The sequence below is a fragment of the Sciurus carolinensis genome, chromosome 17, assembly GCF_902686445.1.
Source record: "Sciurus carolinensis chromosome 17, mSciCar1.2, whole genome shotgun sequence".
NCBI classification, from domain to species: domain Eukaryota; kingdom Metazoa; phylum Chordata; class Mammalia; order Rodentia; family Sciuridae; genus Sciurus; species Sciurus carolinensis.
The window spans coordinates 56,819,089-56,841,177 of record NC_062229.1 but is presented as its reverse complement, the minus strand read 5'-3'; the positions used below and the strand labels follow the sequence as shown (position 1 = coordinate 56,841,177).

General features: G+C 45.1%; 1 protein-coding gene across 3 annotated transcripts in view; it reads left to right on the top strand.

The window, feature by feature from the left end:
- Positions 1-9,744, top strand: part of Colq (collagen like tail subunit of asymmetric acetylcholinesterase) — a 58,437-nt gene extending 48,693 nt beyond the window's left edge. For 2 of the 3 annotated variants that reach the window (XM_047531485.1, XM_047531484.1), the window contains 5 exons: positions 2,272-2,411; positions 4,071-4,190; positions 4,588-4,708; positions 6,013-6,115; positions 8,193-9,744. In XM_047531485.1, coding sequence (XP_047387441.1) covers positions 2,272-2,411; positions 4,071-4,190; positions 4,588-4,708; positions 6,013-6,115; positions 8,193-8,262 — 554 coding nt within the window. In that variant the 3' untranslated portion in view covers positions 8,263-9,744. The remainder of the gene's footprint in view (positions 1-2,271; positions 2,412-4,070; positions 4,191-4,587; positions 4,709-6,012; positions 6,116-8,192) is intronic. The other variant, XM_047531486.1, reaches the window with a different exon arrangement.
- The last annotated feature ends 12,345 nt before the right edge of the window (positions 9,745-22,089 follow it).

The window sequence follows — 22,089 nt, the reverse complement described above, 5'->3', positions numbered from 1 at the left end:
TCTAAGACTGGAGTTCTTCTCACAGACTTATAGTCACATTTCTTATTAAAACAAACCACTGCAATTTGGCATAAGATGTGGGCAAACCTCCTCCCCTCCTGCTATCAGCATTCTGGTCTTGGACAAATCTATCGATCACTTCAGAAAGGCTCAGGGAGTTGGGATCTTTCCCCTGGGGTCTCCTTCTTCAGCTGCGGCTTTCTTGTGGTCCTGACCAGATCTATCCCCCGGGGTCATTTTGTCTCCTGCCCTCCTGGGATCTGTAAACTTGAGTCCCCAATTCCTGGCTTCCCCAGATGCTATAGTACTAAAGCCAGTGACAGGCTCTTCTCCAAAGCTCCCCTATTTTGCCAGGTATGTATTATCTTCTCCATTCCATCATTTTCCCCTTCCTCTATTCTGGTTGGATGGCTCCTGCTCTAGTGCTTTTCAGGACGGTGACTTCTAGCATTTTCCAGAGGCTGCATCTATTCATTCAATTATCAAACATGTACCTTGTTCTTACTGCACATCAAGCCCTGGTGGATAAGAACACTCACCAGACCTGCTGTTGTGGGGCTTACGTTATAGTGGAGGAGATAAACCTTGATCTAATAAACTCACAATATATAGAATCACCAACAGATAAGTGCTGTGAAGAACAGATGCAAGCCTGGCGCAGTGGCGCACACCTGTAATCCCAGTGACTGTAATCAGGAGGATCGCGAGTTCAAAGCCAGCCTCAGCAACCTAGCAAGGCCCCAAGCAACTCAGCGAGACCCTGTCTCTAAATAAAATACACAAAAGGACTGGGGATGTGGCTCAGTGGTTAAGCGCCCCTGGGTTCAATCTCTGGTACCAAAATAAATAAATAAATAAAAGAATAGATGTAAGGAACTAAGAAGTTGTTTGAGTTGAACATGAGAGTGTAAAGACTCAAGAAGGCTTTCCCTGAGGAAGTGACATTTGGCCCCAGATCAGGGGTTAGGCACCTAGGAGCAGGGCAGGGAGGGAGGGAGAGATGAGGAGGGAGAGGATCTGGGGGTGGGAGGAATGGTCTGTACAAATACTGTTTCCCTCAACCAACTCTTCTTGGTCCTGCGAGCTTTTAAAACTATGGGTGCCTAGAGCTGGGGTGTGGCTCAGTGGCAGAGCGGTTACCTAGCGTGCTTGAGGCACTGGGTTCAATCCCCAGTACTGAAAAAAATATATATATGTACATATATACAAACACTAATTTATATTCTTAGAAGTCTTGATGGAACTACTGTGGGTGTGGTCTGAACATCAGGGTCCTTCAAAACTGAGGTGAAGCCAGGCAGAGTGGTGGGTGCCTGTAGTCCCAGCTGCTTTGGAGGCCTAGGTAGGAGGGTCACTTTCATGTCCAGAAGTTCCAGACCAGCCCTGGCAATATAGGGACACCCTGTCTTTAAAAAAAAAAAAAAAAAAAAAAAAAATCCATGTGAGAACTACTGCTCTACTATCCTGGCAATTTTCTCACATTTGTAGGCATTGATAGGGAGTATATTTCCTGATCATACCTTTTCAGGGTATAGCCTGACTTTTCAGTACAAATGTTCCACTTTCTTCCAGGAGAAATAAAAGAAACCCACATTCAGAAATTCCTGTGTAATCATCTGATATATAAGAAGACAAATAGCTGGGCATGAAAGTGCACATCTTTAGTCCTAGCTACTTGGGAGGCTGAGACAGGAGGATGGCAAATCCAAGGCCAGCCTGTGTAACTTTGCAAGACCCTGTCTCAAAATAAAATTAAAAAGGACTGGGGATGTGCTTGCCTAGCATTCATGATGTCCTGGGTTCAATCTCCAGTGCTTCCAAAAGAATTATAGGAACAAAATTTAAGAATAAGAAAAGTTATCCATCAGTAATATGTTCACTTCTAAGAAGTCCCTATAAATAATAATCTAAACAAATTCACTTTTATTCTTTAGTAAGGAAATCCACTGATGGACAGTAGCTGTGGGCCCTGAGTCCCAAGAACCCCTTGTCTTTTCCCGCACATTGGCTTCTCATGCTTTTTACTTCATGGTTGCAAATATGGCTGCTGCAGCGCCAGTCATCTTGTCTGTCTTCAAGGGAGAAGCTGTATCTCTCAGCAGCCCTTTCTCCCTTTATCTTCTTTGCATCCCTTTGAACTTCTCCCTCAGGCCCACCCTAAAATGCCGTGGACCCAACCTCCTTTCTGTTGTACAGGCTGCTCACATTTTCCTGGGCTGTTCAGTTTTCTCTTTCTTGGTGCTAGTAACACAGTAATCTCTTGCTTCCTAGGACATCTTGTAATGGGACCCAAAGGGGACAGAGGATTTCCCGGGCCTCCAGGAAGATGTCTCTGTGGATCCTCCATGAATGTGAATAACCCTTCCTATGGGGAATCTGTGTATGGACCCAGCTCCCCGCGGGTTCCTGTGGTAAGACTTTTGGGTGAAGTCTGGGAGGTTATTCATGAGGACCTGCAAAATCCTCTCAAGACCTGCAAGATCCTTTTAGTAAAATTTATCCCTCCAACCCCCACCCGGCATTACTAGGCACTCACTCCTAGGAAATCATGAAATAGAGGAAGATCAAAAGAAGAAAACCAAATTTTCCATTTCATTGTGCATCCATTTTGGGGTATTTTCTTTGCTTAAAAAAAGAAAAAAATAGCTTTGAAGCTAGGTGCAATGGTGCACACCTGTAATCCCAGTGGCTCGGGAGGCTGATGCAGGAGGATCGAGAGTTCGAAGCCAGCCTCGGCAATTTAACAAGGCCCTAAGCAACCTGGTGAGACCCTGTCTCAAAATAAAAAATAAAGGGCTGGGGTTGTAGATCAGTGGTAGAGCGCTTGCCTTGCCTGTGTGAGGCACTGGATTTGATTCTCAGCACCACATATAAATAAATAAAATAAAGGTCCATTGAGAACTACAAAAATATTTTTAGGGCTGAGGATATCACTCAGTTGGTAGAGTGCTTGCCTTGCAAGCACAAGGTCCTGGGTTCAATCCCCAGCACTGCAAAATATAATAATAATAATAATAATAAATAAATAAATAGGTTTGGGGATGTGGCTCAGTGGTAGAGCACCCCTGGGTTCCATCCCCAGTACCAATAAATAAGTAAACAAAATAGCTTTGATATTGCTTAGATTATATTGTACAAAAATGTTGTGTTCTAGTTATTTCAGTTGAAAGCCCATGTTTTCATACAGTATATCAATATCATTCTAAACTTTTTATTATAAGACATTTCAAAAAAATATAAAAGCAGAACAAATAATGTAATGAGTCCCAGGAAACAAGGATCAACTCATTCTTTGTTTTCTCTTTACACGTACTGTCTCTACTACCTACTCTCTACTACCTACTTTAAGATTATTTTTTTTATTTTTAATATTACCTTTTTTTGGTACCAGGGATTGAACTCAGGGACACTTAACCATTTAACCACATTCCCTGCCCTTTTAATTTTTTATAAGGGACTTGCTAAGTTGCTTAGGGCCTCGCTAAGTTACTGAGGCTGACTTTGAACTCTTGATCTTCCTGTCTCAGCCTCCTGAGCCACTGGGGTTACAGGCTTGCACCACCACACCCAGTCCCTCAGATTATTTAAGTGAGCAGGATATCCATTCATCAAAAATGTTATTAGAATTGATGCACATTTGTCCCACCATCATGTGACTATGCTTATGATTTATTTAACCAGTGACACAGGATGCTCCTGAACTTTTCACTAACGTAAATAATACTGCAATGAGCATCTTTTGATTATGATCATTTTGTTAAGCATCTTTTGCAGATGTTGAATTACTTAACTATAGGACATCACCTCTTCATCTGAGTCTTGGGAATATCTAAAACATTTAAACATGCCAAACCATGGCATTAATTTTAATTTCAAACTCGGACATTAGGAACTGGATTGAGAAGGAATGGGAATCAGGATATCCCTCCTGACTCAGGAGGACAGTGGGCCACACAGCCCCCTTCCCACGGTCAACCAGCCATGCCTAGAGATTCTGTTTGCTCCTCCAGCTTTCCCTGGCCCCCTGGAGAAGTTTTTTCTGGAATCCTCACCACTGTGTTCTCTGGCAGATTTTTGTGGTCAACAACCAGGAGGAACTTGAGAGGCTGAACACTCAAAATGCCATTGCTTTCCGCAGAGACCAGAGATCTCTGTACTTCAAGGACAGCCTTGGTTGGCTTCCCATCCAGGTACCCCAAAGCAGGCCCCTCAGGACACCCCAACCCAGGATGGGTAAAATGTCCCTTGAAGGAAGGGCCTGGACAGAGCTCCTGCTGTCTGTCCGTGACAGACCTTTCCTGAGCATCTCTGCACATTCCCATTCCACATCGAAGCTCTGCTCTGAGCCAAGATCCCCAACTCTGTCCAAGTCCTTGTGCCACCAAAATGCTACCTCATCAGACCTGTCATTCTGCCAACTACAGAGTTCAGGGCAAGCAACAGGAAGAGGATCTTCCCCACGCCCAGGAGGAAGCTAAGGGAGGCCCCCACCATGGTCCCTGGACCCAGAGCCTCAGTCCCCAGTGCACTGACCTCCCTGCCCTGGTGTGCCACCCCCTGGTTAATGTCGTGTGTTTCTTTGGCCAGCTGACCCCTTTCTACCCTGTGGATTACACCGTAGACCAGCGTGGCACCTGTGGGGATGGGGTCCTGCAGCCCGGGGAGGAGTGTGACGACGGGAACCAGGACGTGGGTGACGACTGCATCAGTGAGTGGGGACCCAGCCCAGCAGGACCTGAGACCTGGACAGCCATGGGGTGGGGTCAAGGCAAGCCCTGGACACAGCTGCAGCAATTTGGGACCATTCTAGAGCTAGAGAGGATGCGCATGGGCCGCCTTGGGGACCTCCCTCCTGATTTCAGGCCAAATGTTATCCTTCTGCTCCTGAGCTCATGCGTGGGGCGACTGTCCTAGGTCTTGCTCCCAGGGAGGACTTCGTTGCTCCAGGCTTTCTCCCAATCTGACTTCTTGGTGAAAAACACAAAAAGATAAAGGTATAGCCAGGCACAGTGACACAGGCCTGTAATCCCAGCAGCTCGGGAGGCTGAGGCAGGAGGATCATGAGATCAAAGCCAGCCTCAGCAACTTAGCAAGGTCCTAAGCAACTCAGCAAGACCCTGTCTCTAAATAAAATATAAAAAGGGCTGGGGATGTGGCTCAGTGGTTAAGCACTCCTGGATCCAATCCCCTGTACCAAAATTAAAAATAAAAATAAAGGTGGCGGTCTCTCACTTTGTATGCAAAAGTGAGAGGTAAAAGGGAGTGGCCATGAATTTAATCAGGATCCCTTTCCTAGGTAGAGCTTCAGTAGGAAGCTGGGCCAGCCAGAGCCACTTCCAGGTTTATGGAATGGCCCTGAGCACGGGAGCTGGAGGGTTTATTTTTATTTATTTCACTTAATTTTTTAAATCAAGCAACAAAAGCAGGAGGTGAGGTAGATAGCATGGCTTTCCAAGGCAGAACAGAGTTTGAACACAGGTTCTGGTTGCCCCTGGGCTCAGAGAGGAGGCCACACTCAGTGATGGTGGGCCATGGATAGCTGTCAGCCTCACTTTTCTCCACCATGAAATGGGTATGTGGTACTGATAGTTCAAATCTTAAGAGATTCTGAGTTGAGATATGCATGGGTTGTCTGGATGCAGTGAGAGTTTGACAGGCATTCCCTGAATTCCTTCGTGACTTGGTTTGCTTGGGGACAGGCCCGGGGGCTTGAGGAGGCAAAGTCGTGGTCCTGGCCCTCAAAAAGCTGAGGGGAGGGATGACAGCGCAGAGTGGTGAAGGTGCACCCAGGTGTGGGTACAGAGGAGGAGTTGCTGCTGCCAATCTCTCCTTGTAGCTGTACTGTCCCTTAACAACCCCTGGAGGACAGTCCCTGGGGTGCTGGCCTTGCCTGGAGTCCCTCTACCTCTAGATAGATCGGTGCTCAAGCCCCTGCAGTGCTCTGGGGGACCCTCTGAGGCAAGCCTGTCCCACTCTTCCCCTTCTCAGGCTGCACTTCCTGTGTCCCCTCAGGTTGTCACCGGGCCTACTGTGGAGATGGTCACCGGCACGAAGGTGTCGAGGACTGTGACGGCTCTGACTTCGGCCACCTGACATGCGAGACCTATCTCCCTGGGTAGGGAAGACTTTATGTGTTTTCTTGTTTTGTTTTGGTACCAGGGATTGAACTCGGGGCACTTAACCACTGAGCCACATCCCCAGCCCTTTTTATATTTTATTTAGAGACAGGGTCTCACTGAGTTGCTTAGGTCCTTGCTAAGTTGCTGAGGCTGGCTTTGAACTCATGATCCTCCTGCCTCAGCCTCCCAAGTCCCTGGCATGTGCCACTGCACCCAGCTTTACATGCTATTAAGACAACTTTCCTCCTGCCTCGACCTCCTCTCCTTCACACATTTTTTTTGACTACCTCTCATGTTTCTGGTACTTTCTAGACACTAAGGTGGGGTGATGAATAACAGCACGTGGTCCCAACTCACCTGGAGCTTTCTGTTCAATGCCGAGACAGGCAATAAGCATACAATCCCATGCGTCCTCTCTGTTAGAGCAGCCTGCATGCCCTTGAAGCTGAGCCAGGGTAGACACAGTCACCAGCTCTATCCTGGGCCCAGAGGAAAGCAGAATCTCTGAGTCAGCTGGTAATCCCCACTGGTTATCATGGCCACATCCATCACCTGGGCAGTGGCCTTGGAGGGAAGCCTAACGGAAGGTAGCAATGTCAGGGAATTTCTGAGAATATACTTATCTGTACAACCTAAATTCCCTGGAATAACCTCCCCATCCCTTCGGCAGGCCTGTGCACACAAATGAGATCAGGCCAAGATTGATATCTGATTTTGCTAGTTCATGGCACCTCCGAGAAAATATTCTCTTCAAGGACCCTGATAGTTATTTCTGAGACTCTCCACTGGTTTTTCTCAATGCTCAGTACAAGCGTGCTAGTGTCCTGGCTTCCACAGTGACTTCTCCTAAGCCACCGAGGGCCACTAGCCCTGTGAAGTGCTGCTTACATGTCCAGAATGTAGCCTTCTGGTGCAGAGCCAGAGTTGTAGAATGTTCTAGAGAAAAGAGAGACCATTCCCTCCCACCCAGACCACATTCTGCTCTTCCCTATACTCCAGAGTGGATCTGCTGGTTCCTTAGTTTTCTTAGACCCCTCATGAATTCCATCTCTTCAGCTTTTGCCTTCAGCACTTTTCTTCTTGTAGGTTTGGACTGAGGCCCTCAGTGGGACTGGAGAACAGACACCATGTCTGTCTCTCTTATCGCCTCCATTGCAAGGGGGTCTCCTCTACACCACCCTCCAACCACATACCAGCATCCTCAACCAGGTTGGGGTAATTACACACCTACAGTCACCCTCAGTCTTCAAGCCTTAGCCAGGACCTCACTATAAATATGTGTCTTGAGAACAGTGTCCCCTTCCTGAAGCAAGGAAGGCTCCTAACAGGCACCTGCCAGGAAGTTAGCAGGGCTGAGCTGTTTGTTGGCTCCATGGAGACAATTAAGGGTAGACAATCAGGCCAGGTGCAGTGGCACACTCCTGTAATTCAGTGGCTCAGGAGGCTGAGGCAGGAGAATCGCATGTTCAAAGCCAGCCCTAGCAACTTAGCAAGGCCCTAAGCAACTCAGCAAGACCCTGTTATCTAATAAAAAACAAAAAGGGGCCTGGGGTTGTGACTCAGTGGTTAAGCACCTCAGGGTTCAATCCCTGGTACCAAAAAAATATTAGTAATAATAATAGTAATAATAACTAGAATTAAGTTTTAAATTCAGTTTGGTCAAAGCAGCCACATCTCAAGAGCTCAGTAGCCCCATGTGGCCCGGGCACTTGTTTTGGAATGCATCTTCAGTACCATGGACCTCATGGATGGCACTGAGATCCCTCCAGGCTTGAGAAGACGGTGCCTGTCTCGATGCTGTGTTGAGATCAGGGCTCTCAACTCCTACCACCCCAGTCCCTCAGATGAGACTCAAGGCAAAAAAAGCCCAGAGGCCTGACTCAACTCCTCCATTCCCTGCACCACAAACAAGAATGGAAATATTTTCATAGAAACCTTGGCCCTGGGTAAGGTGGCAGCAAGAGCTGCTTTTTGAGGTAGCCTTCTAGCACATGGTTTGCTCTCAGAGCTGGGCAGGAGCTTGCCTGCCTGCTGTCCCATATCCGCCCTGACCTGTGTCTTTGCCTCCCTCAGGTCGTATGGAGACCTGCGGTGCACCCAGTACTGTTACATCGACTCCACACCCTGCCGCTATTTCACATGAGGGGCGTGAGGAACTGGCAGCAGATTCCCCAGCCCTCACAAACTGGCCTTGTGCTCACCTGGGCCAGTGTCCACCAACCTTTGTGTGACAAAAATAAGGATGATTTCTTGCTGCTAAGATGTGCTTTTGACTCTGTCCGACTGGAAGAATTTAGGACCACTGCATCCTGTCTTAATCCAAAGTTCTGGAAAACCTTCCACATGCCCACCTCGGAAACTGTTCCCCGTCTCTACCACTGGCATAAGAGCCAGCTAAAATGCCCTTTTTCTTCTGGATTGCCACTGGCCCATGGACTTGGCTTAGCACTGTTAGACACATGTAAACCTGCAGGGCTGCTTTAGTTTGTGGGGATCTCATTTGGGAAATTCAGTGTGTAGGCTTCTCAGTCCCTTGGACCTCCAGACATGCAGGTGTTCTTACCTGGGCAGCCAGCTGTCAGGTCTCTCAAAGGCCTGAGAACCACACAGCAGAGAAGTGGACATGTTCTCTCCATGTGGCTCACAGCTTTGGACTCCACGAGGAACTCGTCATTTGGTCAGAGCCCAACCTGGCTTCATGTGGAAATGGCTCCCCCAGGAAGAGACCCAACTGTGAAAAAGTACTGACGATGCCACAAGACCCATGCTCACCCTTTCACTGCCCACTCAGGAAATGACCCCTGAGCAGAGAGGGTGGAGGCTCAGCTGGATTGCTTGCCATGAGAACAACAGCAGAGGAGTGGCCTTTCTCTTCTTGATGTCTCCCACAGCAAGATTCTTAGAGTTTCAAAACCCCTGCCGCCATCTTGACCTTATGGCTCTCTCTGTACTTTGACCTCCGTCTGGCAAGTAGTGCCTCTCACTTCCATTTCCTGTTCAGAAGACTCACTCCATAAGTCCATACACCTGGGCAGATGTTGGTATTTCCTTGTCCTTAGGTACATATAACCCTGGCCATCCCCATCTAGGGTCCCACTGCAAGTACACTCTTGGCACTATTTCTGTCTTGAGCGTCATCTCCTCACTTCCTGCTGACTCCTGGGGCTCCCTGTGACCCCTTATTTGTGACTGCATTGTGCACATCCTTGCCCTCCTGTCTGTGTGCCTTCACTTTTCACTTTTCTATTGAAGCGTTAGTCCTGCCTGTGAGCTGCTTCTCATCGCTGTTTCCTGAGCAGGGCTTCGCTTTATCATGGAAAGACACCTCTGGGATCGCCCTTCTTATTACCAGAAGGAGTGGCCCTCCCTCACCCTGAGCTTTTGTGCAAAGCTGTTCAATGATCCTGAGTCTTGAGGACTCAGCAAGCAGGAGCTTTGGCCCTGGGTGGTCATCTGGATGGTCTGTGGGTGACCCTGACCCCAGAAGTGACATCATCCTAAGGGTGGTGTCTTCCAAGGCAGGAGCATTGGTCAGCTAGTTCCCTGGGTCTCTGGGACAAGTCCTGGGGGCAGGGGAGGGGGATGTTGCGTCCATCGCCATCCTGGAACTTCTGAATAAAGAAATAAAAGGTGCGATGAGTATGGTGGCACATGCCTGTAATCCCTGCAAGTTGGGAGGCTGAGGCAGGGGGATCACAAGTTGGAGATCAACCTCAGTAACTTAGTGAGGCCCTAAGCAACTTAGTGAGATCCTGTCTCAAAATAAAAAATAAAAAGGGCTGTGGGTGTATTTCAGTGATTGAACCCCTGAGTTCAATCCCCAGTGCTCAAAATAGCAACAACAAAAAACAAACAAACAAAAAGAAATAAAGGCAATTCCTCACCATGGCTCACTCTTCCTTGGGAGGTTAAGGCCAGTATTTCAGTATTGCTGGATAGAATGAGAAGCCTGAATTCAGTTCTGCTTCCTGAATCCTCCCAAGGGTTCTGGAATATGAAAGCATTCCAGCTTCCTCATGCTGAAGGGAGGAAAATGAAGTGGAAGGAGGCAGTGGGACCTGCCAAAGGTCAGAGTCCAGACCTGCTAGCCCAGTCATGTCTCTAACCTTGCTTTAGGGCCTTGTTTGAAATGGGATGGAGATCTAGAACTATGCTGAGCCTGGCCAAGAGGCACCCTGCCCTTGGTCCCACACCTTGGAGGGCAGCACCCCCTAGGGGCTGAGGCATCTGTGGAGCCCAGGTGATGTGCCTGCTGGAGCTTGCAAGCCCCGTCCTAGAGCACGTTTTCCAGGTTCCCAGGAAAACCCAATTCCCTGCCCAAGATGTCCTGAGCCTGCGCGCACCTCCTCCCCATGTCTGTCCTCCTGAGTGCACGCCTCTAAGTCTGAGGGGTGGCCAAGGGAAAGCCATTCGTAGGGATTACACATGGAGGTTGGGGTTTCCATGGGTGCACATGAAGCCCCTCAATGTGGATGGGCAAGGGAGTCAGGCCAGGGCCTGGGCCCAGGCCCAGCTTCCCTAGTGCTTCCTCATGGTATCAGGGACTCTGTCAAATCTAAATAGTCCATATACATACTTGGCCTTCTGATCTTTATGGAAGTATATTTGTTGAGGTAAACAGAACACATTTAAATAATTGCTCTTCTGATTATAATGTGAATATTTAGGCATCTGGAATGCAAGTGTTCATTTATGCTCTTCTCTGGACCCTATAATACTACGGGTGGGCCTATCTCCAGCTATTTCAAGGGAGGGTTCTTGAAAGGCTTAGGACATAAAAGGATTCAAAATTACATGTTTAATTGGGTGTGGTGGCACATGCCTGTAATCCCATGGCTGGGGAGGCTGAGGCAAGAGGATTGAAGTTCAAAGCCTTCAGTCTCAGCAACTTAGGCCCTAAGCAACTTAACGAGACCCTGTCTTTAAATAAAATATTAAAAAGGGCTGGGGATGTGGCTCAGTGGTTAAGTACCCCTAGGTTCAATCCCCAGTACCAAAAAAAAAAAAAAAAAAAAAATTACATGTTTGAAAAATGTGTATGATAATAGTAATTCAGCACCTTTGGCATTTTGAAATGGAAAGATGAGAGATCATGGGAAACAGGTTGCCCCCACCAACCCTTCCTTGAAATGATAATTCCATGATGGAGGGAACAGGATCCCTCTGAACCAAGGGGCACCTGTAAGTAGGCCAGGCATAGAACAGGTATCCAAGAGCTCACCTGTGCCAGCCAAGTGTTTCCCAAGATAATTTTCTGGCCAGTAAGAAGTTTGGGTGCTGCAGTGTGAAGGGAAGAACCTTAACTGGGAGGCCAGGTACCTGAGTTCATACGTGGTACATCACTTCTCATAGCCCAAATTTTTCTCACCTGAAAGAGACTTAGACAAGTTCCTCCAACTCTAACAGCTTGTGAATTTGGACTCTGCCCTCTAGCTCTGACAGGGTACTCCCTAGCCCTGTTATGGTTTAGATGTGGTGTCCCCCAAAAGCTCACATGTGAGACATGAAAGAAGGTTTGGAGGAGAAATGATTGGGCTGTGAGAACCTTAACCCAATCAGTGAATGAATCCCTGATGATTAACTAAGTGGTAACTGGAGGCAGATGGGTGTGGCTGGAGGAGGTGGGTCATTGGGGGTGTGGCCTGGGGCGTGTCTATGGGGTGTATATTTTGTATCTGGAGAGTGGAGTCTCTCTGCTTTCTGATCACCATGTGAGCTGCTTCCCTCCACCACACTCTTCCGCCATGAGGTTCTGCCTCACCCTGAGGCCCAAGGAATGGAGCCAGCCTTCTATGGGCTAAAACCTCTGAAACCATGATGCCCCAAAATAAACTTTTTCTCCTTTACAGTCGTTCTCACTAGGTTCTTTAGTCACAGTAGCCAAAAAGGTGACTAAACCACCCCCTCGGACTGAGGCTGTCACATGGAATGACTCAGAATGTAGGAGATGATCTTCAGAGAAGCAGTCAGTAACCAAACGAAGCCTTGTCAGCTCAGATACCGTTACAGGTGGTATTTATGGGCTCATATAACTTAAAAGTCCAGTGATGCGTGGAGATCAGGCATGGTTCAATTGAGGCTCCCTCCCATTTCATTTCTCTGCTATCCTCTCTATTTGTATCTCTTCTATTCATCTAATCCTTAGTATGGTCATGAGCTGACTTGCTGCAGTTTCAAGCTTACATCTGAACGCTACAATAACCAGAGGAAGAGAAAACATCTCTTCTTTGACTCGCAATTCCTTTCCAGAAGCCCCCAGTAAATCTTGTCTGGAGCTTCCTTGGTCTGTTTTGGGTCTCATACTTATTTCTGAATTGTCAGGAAAGTGTCACCTGTTGATGGAATTACAACTGGGTTCTGGAACTCATGGTAGCAAAGGTTATAATTATGATTTCTCTCAGCCTATCCACTGAAGACTCTGCCAAAGCAGAAGCAGAATGGGGAAGGAGTGATTACTAGGCTGAATACTGGGGGCAAAATTAGGGGAGTGAATGCTGAGTACACATAATGTCCTTTACTGCCATGATCTGCACAACCAAACCCCCAGGAACCCTTGATGGGTGATGGGGGGTTAAGAAAAACACAAACTTTTAGAGAGAAAAGCGAGATCAGGTGGTAAACTGACCTGTGATTGAGAACAATGACCCAGAGCTGGCTCCACATGTTTATTACATAGGTTTTATCATCAAAAGGTTACTTGTGAGAAAGTTTCTGCAAAGCAGGCAGGCTTGAAGGTCACAGTGCTGATGAGACATGATGATCCTGCTATGCTCAGAACTCTATCCCTGGGAGCCAGTGTCTGAGTTTCAAGGTTAAAACTGATAACTGAGCTTTTGCAGAGAGTGACCATGGGCTGCATCACCATAGCAACTGGGCAATGTTAACCCATACTCTTGCACAGAGAGATCTCAGTGCAACATACCACTACCATGAGGCAATCAGACACCTTGATCCACATCACCACTCCCCACGCATTACAGTGCTCGTCTCTATTTTGCTTCTCCTTTTGGCAGGAATAAGTGCTGAGGCCCTTGGGACAAATATTTGGAATGACTTCTCACACCCAATAAGCTCATGATTAATTCTGACGGGTCCACTCCAAGAGGCTGACTCTGAGAGGGTGCCATAGGTCAAGAAAGATGTGGGATAGTTTATGAAAAAAGCAGAAGATCCAAGTCCCACTTTTGGATTTGAAGCGTGGTTCTGTTACTAACTCACAATTTGTCTTGCAGAGTTAACTTCTCTGGGTCTGTTTTCTTCTCTATAAATTGAGAGTCACAATATCTTATTCCAAGGTTGTAATGAATTGCTGACACCTAAAAACTGTTTAGGAAGTGTTAGATTTTATCTGTGTCACCATCATTTTTTAGTGGGTATGAATGCTCAGGGGTACTTTTCTTTCCCCTTTGAGGCTGGTTACATGAGTTCACTTTTTCTTTTTTTCCTTTTTTTTATGGTACTGGGGATTAAACGCAGGGGCACTTAACCACCGAACTACATTCTCAGCCCTTTTCCCTATTTTATTTAGAGACAGGGCCTCACTAAATTGCTGAGGGTGGCTTTGAACTCTTGATCCTCCTGCCTCAGCCTCCTGAGCCACTGGAATAACAGGTGTGTGCCACCACACCTGGCTTAGCCCCTAATTCTTCAGGGACACTGAGGACATAGTTTGCCTTATTGCTCTCCCTCCCACCCCCAGTTCTTCTAGATTGGTCCTTGGGTATTCCAACTCGTACCAGTGCCATACTCCACTGCATGCCCCACCTGCAGGTTACCCTCTGTCCTTTATCACCTTGGATGGGACATTGAGGGCAGAAATCATGGTCTTGGGTCATCGCTTGGGGTTCATCAGTGGGGACCACTTGGTCCTGGGGCAGTGGCCCTTAGCCTTATGGTTCATCAGAATCACGTGGAGGGCCTGTCACATCGTTGTCCTTACCCCCAGAGTTTTTACTTCCGTAGATCTAGGATGGGACCCGAAATTTGCATTTCTAACAAGGTTCCAGAAAATGCTGATATTGCCGGATCCAGGATTACATTTTAAGAGCCACTGCTGAGGGGGAGGTTGCTCATCTGAGAGCAATGACAGATGAGGTGGAAGGAACACAGGGAGGAAACCTGGAGCTTTGGGTGGGTGGCTTTTGATACTTCTTTGGAGCAGCGGAAACTATTGCCCCTCCCCTTGAATCTGTTGGACTGCGGTGACCAATAGGATGTGATGCTGTGTGAATTCCCAGGTGTCTTAGCTTTTTCACTGCTGCAACTAAAAGAAAAAGAATTTTAACAAGGAAATGTTTATTTGGGGGCGAATGGTTTCAGAGGTCCAGACAGCGGGCTCCACTCCCAGGGGCTCCAGGTGAGGCAGGACTTCATGACAGAAGAGTGTGGCAGAGCGAAGCAGCTCACATGATGATCAGAAAGCAGAGAGACTCCACTCGCCAGACCAGATACAAGTATGTACCCAAAGCCACGCCCCCAATGCCCACCTCCTCCAGCCACACCCCCACCTGCCTCCAGTCACCACTCAACCCCATCAGATGATTAATTTACTAATTGGGTTCAGGCTCTCAAAACCCAATCATTTCTCTTCTGAACCTTCTTGCATTGTTTCACATGTGAACTTTTGGGGACACCTCACACCCAAACCATAACACCAGGCAGCTTCTTAGAACACCCTTTCCAGAGGAAGCCAGCTGTCATGGAAGAAGGCCAGATGCCCTGAGATGACCATACTGTAGAGGTCAGTGGTCCCAGATGAGCCTATTTCTAGCTATCCCCAACCAGGTTCCAGACACGTGAATGAAACCAGCTTGGAGCCTTCAATTCAGTCTCTCTGCCAGCTGAGTACCAGAGTAACCCCAGTTGAAGTCATAAGGAACAGAGTTGCCTAGCCAACCTGGGTCCCAGTTCTAACCAACAGATTCCGTGTGATAAAATGTTCATTGTTTTAACCCATTCAGTTTTGGAGTACTTGGGTACTTAGTCATAGATAACTAGAATAGTATTGGGGGCAAGACAGGGTAGGAAGGAAGCAAACTCTAAACAGCACGTAGAGGGAAGGGCCTAGAGGAGCTTTGGCTTGCAATTGGCGCCATCTGCAGGAACCATGAGTAGAACTCTAAGGCCCGCTGGGACTTTCCATCTGACCAGGAAAAGTGCCAGAGCCGGAAGAAGCCTTAGAGATCCCACCGCCCAGTGTTGTCCCTCAGCAAGGGGAAAGAGATATATGGGGTGTGTAGATACCACAGGCTGGTTGCATTAATAACCCCAAGTCTTCGTATGCACCCTGTCAAATGCACGTGCAATCTCCATACAGAAAGTGAGCAGCTGTGACAGGGATGTCAAATTCTGCAGAGAAAAAGTTTAGCTTTTCCAACTGATGCATTCAGATAATGGGGATCCTGTTCTGTTGATAAGCAGATTTTGATTCCAGATCCAGGATGGGTCCTGTGGTTCTGCGTTACTAATAAGTTCCAGGTTGGTCCCAATACTACACCATGACTAGCAAGGGTTTAGACTAGGGTAAGGCAGTATTAAATTCTTACTCACTTTAAAAATTGTTTAAAATAAATATTCAGGGGCTGGGGTATAGCTCAGTTGGTAGAGTGCTTGCCTTGCAAGCACAAGGACCTGAGTTCAAATCCCCAGCACTGCAATAAAATAAAATAAAATAAATATGCAGCAAATCTTTTGCTAACCTTCCCAAGTTTCAGCTGTCATGTCCTCATATTAGTGAGACTGCAGCAATCTCATTCCTCTGCAAACCAGAATATTCTTGGGGCAACTTCCTGGAAGAGAGAGTTTGGCTTCCTTTTTATCTTCCTCGTATTGTAAATGCTGCTGTCTGCATCCGTGTCCACACTTTGACTTCTTGCTACCCTTGAAGGAGTCTCTCCCGCCTTAGCAGCAAGCTCTGACTCCACAGTTGAATAGGTATAGATTTTAATTTCTTTTCCCAATCTCTGCTCCTAACCTGATGAGAAAAGTTTTATCCAATGCAAGTAAGTGATCCATTTTTCCCACCACATCCCGTTCAACCGGGAGTCTCAATGGCTCTATTTATTCCCTCATTTGATTTAATGCCAATTCCATTACCATGATGTACTTTGCCCTAAGCAAACAAAAAAATGCATGTGCAACTTCTTCCAAAAAATGGGGGGAGAAGGGGTGTTTCCCAACCCTTCATTCTGAACTTGACCCAGTGACTCGCTTTGGTAGCAACTGTGACAGAAGCACTTGGTGTTTCCTTTCTCACTCTTGCACATCTGCCTTTGCCATGACAACATGCCTGGGCTAGGCTGCTGGAGGATGAAGACAGACAGAGCAAAAGCCGAGTTATTCCAGTTGTTCTGGTCAAGGCCGTCCTAGATCAGCTAACTCTCCAACCACTCAGCACAGGAGGGAGCCAGTCAAGACCAGAATACAGCCAAACCCAGTCTAACTGCAATCCACCAACTTGTAAGCAAAATAAATGCTCATTGTTTCAAGTCATTGTGTTTGGGGATGGTCTGTGACAGATCATTATGCGGCAATGGTTAACAGGAGATAAAGCTCTTCAGGGGATCAGTGGCTACCACCACTGCCCCACTGAGATGGCTCTAGTCTATTTCCATCTGTGAGCATGGGTACCAGTTGCAAGATAAGTAGCAGAAGATTCCTAGACTAGTGTCCTTAACCCGTAATTTTGTTCAGTCCAAACTTACTGAGCACCTAGCGGAGACACCTTGGAGAATTAAAAAGAAATATGGTCAGTGAAACCATCTGGTTTGGGTTTTTCTTTGGCAGAATCTTTTTTTTTTTTCTTTTCTGTTGATATGGTTTATCACTTCCACCCAGAAGTTTACACTCTAGCAGGAGAGTCAAGACCGCAAGGCAGATTGGGGCCCTGCTGAAGCAGAGGTGTAGAAGGGAATCCGGAGGGCAGGCTCATTCCCAGTCTGGACTGGAAGTCCAAAGTGTGTGTGTATGTGTGTGAGAGAACGAGAGACAGAGAGACAGAGATGACATTCCGGGTGGAAGGAATTTGGTGTATAAATTGCATGGAGAATATGCTAGGGATTCAGTTTAACTCTTGTCTGCCTGGTTCTTGGACCCCAGGCGAAGCCTTATTTTCCAGATTGCATCAAGTGGCCTTAGATGCCATGTGGATTGCTAAAGTCATCCTTCAGTGTTAAACTTCATACTTTTTGCTTGTTTAATTTTTTATTTTTAGTCAATACACAAAAACATAAGTTGTACCTATTAATGGGGCACATGTAATGTTCAATACACGTATACAAGTAAGTTTAAATCAAATTCAATGTATTTGTCTCATTTCTCATTCTTCTGTGGTGAAACTTCCAAAATCCTGTCTTATTTTTTTTGCAATATGCAGTTTGAAGTTGCTATCTGTAGTTACCGTGCTGTGCAGTAGAGCCCAGAACTTCTTGCTCTACCTGTATCTTCATACTCATTGACCGACCTTTCCCCATCCATCCCGGCCCACCACTGTTCCCATTCTACACTCAATTTCCATTTGATCAACTATTAAAAATCGCACATGTGGGTGAGATCATGCAGTCCTTGTCTTTCTGTGGCTTATTTCACTTAACAGGATCTGCATGTTGTCACAAAGAACAAGATTTTGTTTTTTATGGCTGAATAATATTCCATTATATACATGTACCACATTTTGTTTATAATTCACTGGTTGACAGACACTTGGATTGGTTGTTTTCACTTCCTGTCCATTGGGAATAGCGCTTCAGTGAATGTTGAAATGCAGATGTCTCTGACACACTGATTTCATTTCCATGGGATAAGCAGCCAGTAGTAAAATTGCTGGATCCTAGTTCTATTTTTTGAGGAAGCTCCATATTTTCCATGATTATACTAACTTTCACCCCCACTAACAATATGCAAGACTTCCCTTTCCTTTACCTCCTCACCTGCACTTATCCTTAGTATGTTTGACATTAGCCATTCTTACTGGGATGAGGAGAGCTCTCATTGTGATTTGATTTGATTTTCCCTAATGATAACTGAAGTTGAGCATTTTAGACCTTTGTATTTTTTTCTTTTGATAAATGTATACTCTGATCTATTGCCCATTCTTAAAAATTGGGTTATCTGCTTTTTAATATTAAGTTTTCAGAGTTCTATGTATCTTCTAGATATCAATCCCTTGTCAGATGAGTATATTGCAAATTTTTCTCCCATTCTCTACATTATCTTTGCACTCCGTGGATTGTTTCTTTTGCTGTATAGGTTTCTTTAGTTTGGGTTTTTTGGGGTTTTTTTGGTAATTCCCTTTTTCTATCTTTGCTTTCACTTCTGGTACTTTGGGGTCTTATCCAAAAAGTCCTTGCCCATTCCAATGTACTGAAGCATTTCCCGGTTTTCTTCTAGTAGTTTCATAGTTTCAGGTCCTATATTTAAGTCTATAATCCTGTTTGAGTTGATCTTTGGTTGACAATGGATCTTTTTATTTTATTTATTTATGTGTGGTGCTGAGTAGCGAACTCAGGGCTTCATACATGCCAGGCAAGTGCTCTACCACTGAGCCACGACTCCGGTCCTTGAGTTGATCTTTGTAACTGGCAAGAGATAGGAGTTTTGCTTCATAGTTCTGCGTATGGACATCCCAGGGCCATTTATTGAAAAGACTGTCCTTTCTCCAATGTATGTTCTCAGCAACTTTGTAGACAATCGGTCTGCTAGATGTGGCTGCTTTTAGTCCAGGCCTTCTATTTTTCCCCATTGGTCAATGTGTCTGTTTTTATGTCAATACCGTGCTGCTTCAATAACTGCAGTTTTACAATGTATTTTGAAGTCAGATGGTGTAATGCCTCCTGCTTTGTTCTTTTTTTGTTTGTTTTGTTTTGTTTTGTCTTTGCCGCGCTGGGGATTGAGCCCAGGGCCTTGTGTTTGAGACGCAAGCACTCTGCCAACTGAGCTATATCTCCAGCCCCCGCTTTCTTTTTGTTCAAAACGTTTTGGCTATTTGGGCATTTTTGTGATTGTGTGTATATTTTAGAATTGTTTTTTCTGTTTCCGGGAAGAATGCTATTAGTATTTTGATAGGGATTGCATTGAATCTGAATCACTTTGGTAGTATGAACTTTTTAACAATGCTGATTCTTCTAATCCATGAACATGGGATGTCTTTCCATCATTTATGCGTGTCCTCTTTCTTCAATGCTTCATAATTTTCATTGTAGTAATCTTTCACCTCTATAGTTAAATTTATTCCTAGGGGTTTTGTTTTGTAAGTATTATAAATGGGATTGCTTTCTTGATTTCTATTTCAGAAAATATGCTATTGATACCTAGCAGTGCTATTGATTTTTGTATGCCAATTTCTTATCCTGAAACTTTGCTTAATTAATTTATTCTAATAGTTTTTGGTGGTGTTTTTGGAGTTTTCTATATATGAGATCATGCATCTGCAGACAGGGAGGGTTTGGTTTCTTTTCCAATTAGAATGCCCTTAATTTCTTTCTCTTGCCTAATTGCTCTATGATTTCCAGTACTTTGTTGAGTAAAAGTAGTAAAAGTGGGCACCCTTGTCTTGTTCCAGATCTTAGAGAGAAATCTTTTAGCTTTTCCCCCTTCAATATAATGTTAGCTGTTGACTTATTAGAGATGACCTTTATTATGTTGAGGTACATTCCTTATTTGTTTAATTTGTTCAATGTTTTTAGTCATGAAGCAATGTTTAATTTTACCAAATGCCTTTTCTGTGTCAATTGAGATGACCATATGGTTTTTATCCTCCATTCTGGTGATATGGTATATCACATAATTTATTTGCATATATTTCACCATTCTTGCATACCTGGGATGAATCTCACTTGGTTGTGGTGAATAATCTTTAAAATGTTGTTTGATTCAAATTTGCTGGTATTCTGTTCAGGATTTTTGTGTCTATGTTCATCAAGGATATTGACCTGTAGTTTTCTTTTTTTGATTGTTGTGTACTTTTCTGGTTTTGGAATTTGGATAATGCTGGCTGCATAAAATATGTTTACAAGAATTCTTTCCCCTGTCCTATTTTTTGGGATAATTTAAGCAAAATCGGTATTCATTCTGCTTTAAATGTTTGGCAGAATTCACCAGTGAAATCATTTATCTGGTCGAGTTTTGTTTTGTTTTGTTTTGTTTGGACATAATAACTGCATTTTATTTTTTCATGTGATTCTGAGTATCAAACCCAGTGCCTCACACATGCTAGGTAACCAGCGCTCTACCACTGAGCCACAACCCCAGCCCTGGTCTTGGTTTTTCTTTGGCAGAATATTTTTTATTACTGATTCAAATTCAGTATTTGTATTTAGATTTTTTGTTTCTTCATGATTCAGCCTTAGTAAGGACTGTCTAGGAAGTTAATTTCTACTAGATTATCAGATTTGTTGGTAGTTGTTCATAATAATCTCTAATGATTCTATGGTGTCAGTTGTAATGTTTCCCTTGTCATCTCTGGTTTTATTTCAATCTTCCTTCTACTTTTCTTAGTCTTAGTAAGGTTTTGTCAGTTTCATTGATCTTTTCAAAGAATCAGGTCTTTGTTTCATTGATCTTCTGTGTATTTTTATTCTTCATTTTATTTCTGTGATCTTATTATTTCTTTTAATTAATTTGGGGAGTTTAGTTGGTTCATTTTTTTTTTTTTTTTTTTTTGGTTCCTTGAGATGCAATGATAGGTTATTTATCTGAGATCTTTCCTTTTTAATGTGGACACTAATTGCAATATTTCCCTCTGAGTATAGTTTTTGCTGTATCCTGTAAGTTTTGGTATGTTGTGTCAGTTTTGTTTCAAGGATTTTTTTTAAACTTACTTTTTGATTTCTTCCTAGGTCCATTTGCATAGAATATCTTATCCCATTCCTTCACTTTCAATCTGTGTCAAGATTTGCTGAGTCCAGTGGGTATATGGCCATTTCAGTACTAGAGTGCAGTCCAAGCCTATGTTTGTTCCAATACTCTGTGGCTAGTGTTCAGAAATTTAAGAGTGCTTGGTCTGTCCCAATAGGTCTGTCATTGGGGCCAGATCTGGATGCCTCAACTACGGTTACTGTCTGTAGTCCGACACTGCAGGATTCTGTCTGCTCTGGACAAAACCTCTGGGTGAACCAGTCCCAACTCTTATGTCACACCTGCAGTCACCAGTCACCAAGCTGTATCACATTCTGACAGCCCACCAACCAGCACAACACTGGGTTAGGACCAATGCCCACATTGCCTACTGCTGGAGTGGACCCATGGTCCAAGACCACTGCAACCGCAGGTGATGACAGCTGAATTAGAAATCGGATAGACTGGGCTGGGGTGTGGCTCAGTGGTACAGCACTTGCCTAGTATGTGTGAGGCCCTGGGTTCGATTCTCAGCACCACTTATAAATAAATGAATAAAATAAAGGTCTATTAACGTCTAAAAAAAAAAAAAGAAGTCAGATAGATGAGGAGGGGCTAGGAAAGACAGTAGAATGAATCGTACATCACTTTCCTATGTTATATATGAATATACAATCAGTGAAACTCCACATCATGTACACCCACAAGAATGGGAAGTTATACCCCATGTGTGAATGTCAAAATACACCCTACTGTCAGGTATAACTAAAAAGAATAAATTAAAAAAAAAAGTCAGACTGGGATAGTGTCTTTACCTGGCGTTGGAGCTGTTCCAAAGGCCCCACTCACAGGCAGACTTGGGAATGGAGGCTGTTAGCATCTACCAGGTATTAGTTTTCACCAGCCCAGGACCAGGACTCAGGGCAAAGTCTTGTGCTTACTACCCTATCCCACCTGCAGCAAATGGGGTCTTGTGCCATGCCATGTTGCCCAAGCTTGGGGAAGTATTGTAAAGAAAGACCCTTGGTCACCCAGACTGTTAAGCTTGATCATGTTTGAGTCTCACAGCTACAAAAACCTGCATTCTCAGGGTTACACCAAAGGTCACACCAGATACTGTCGTGGAGATGCACGACAA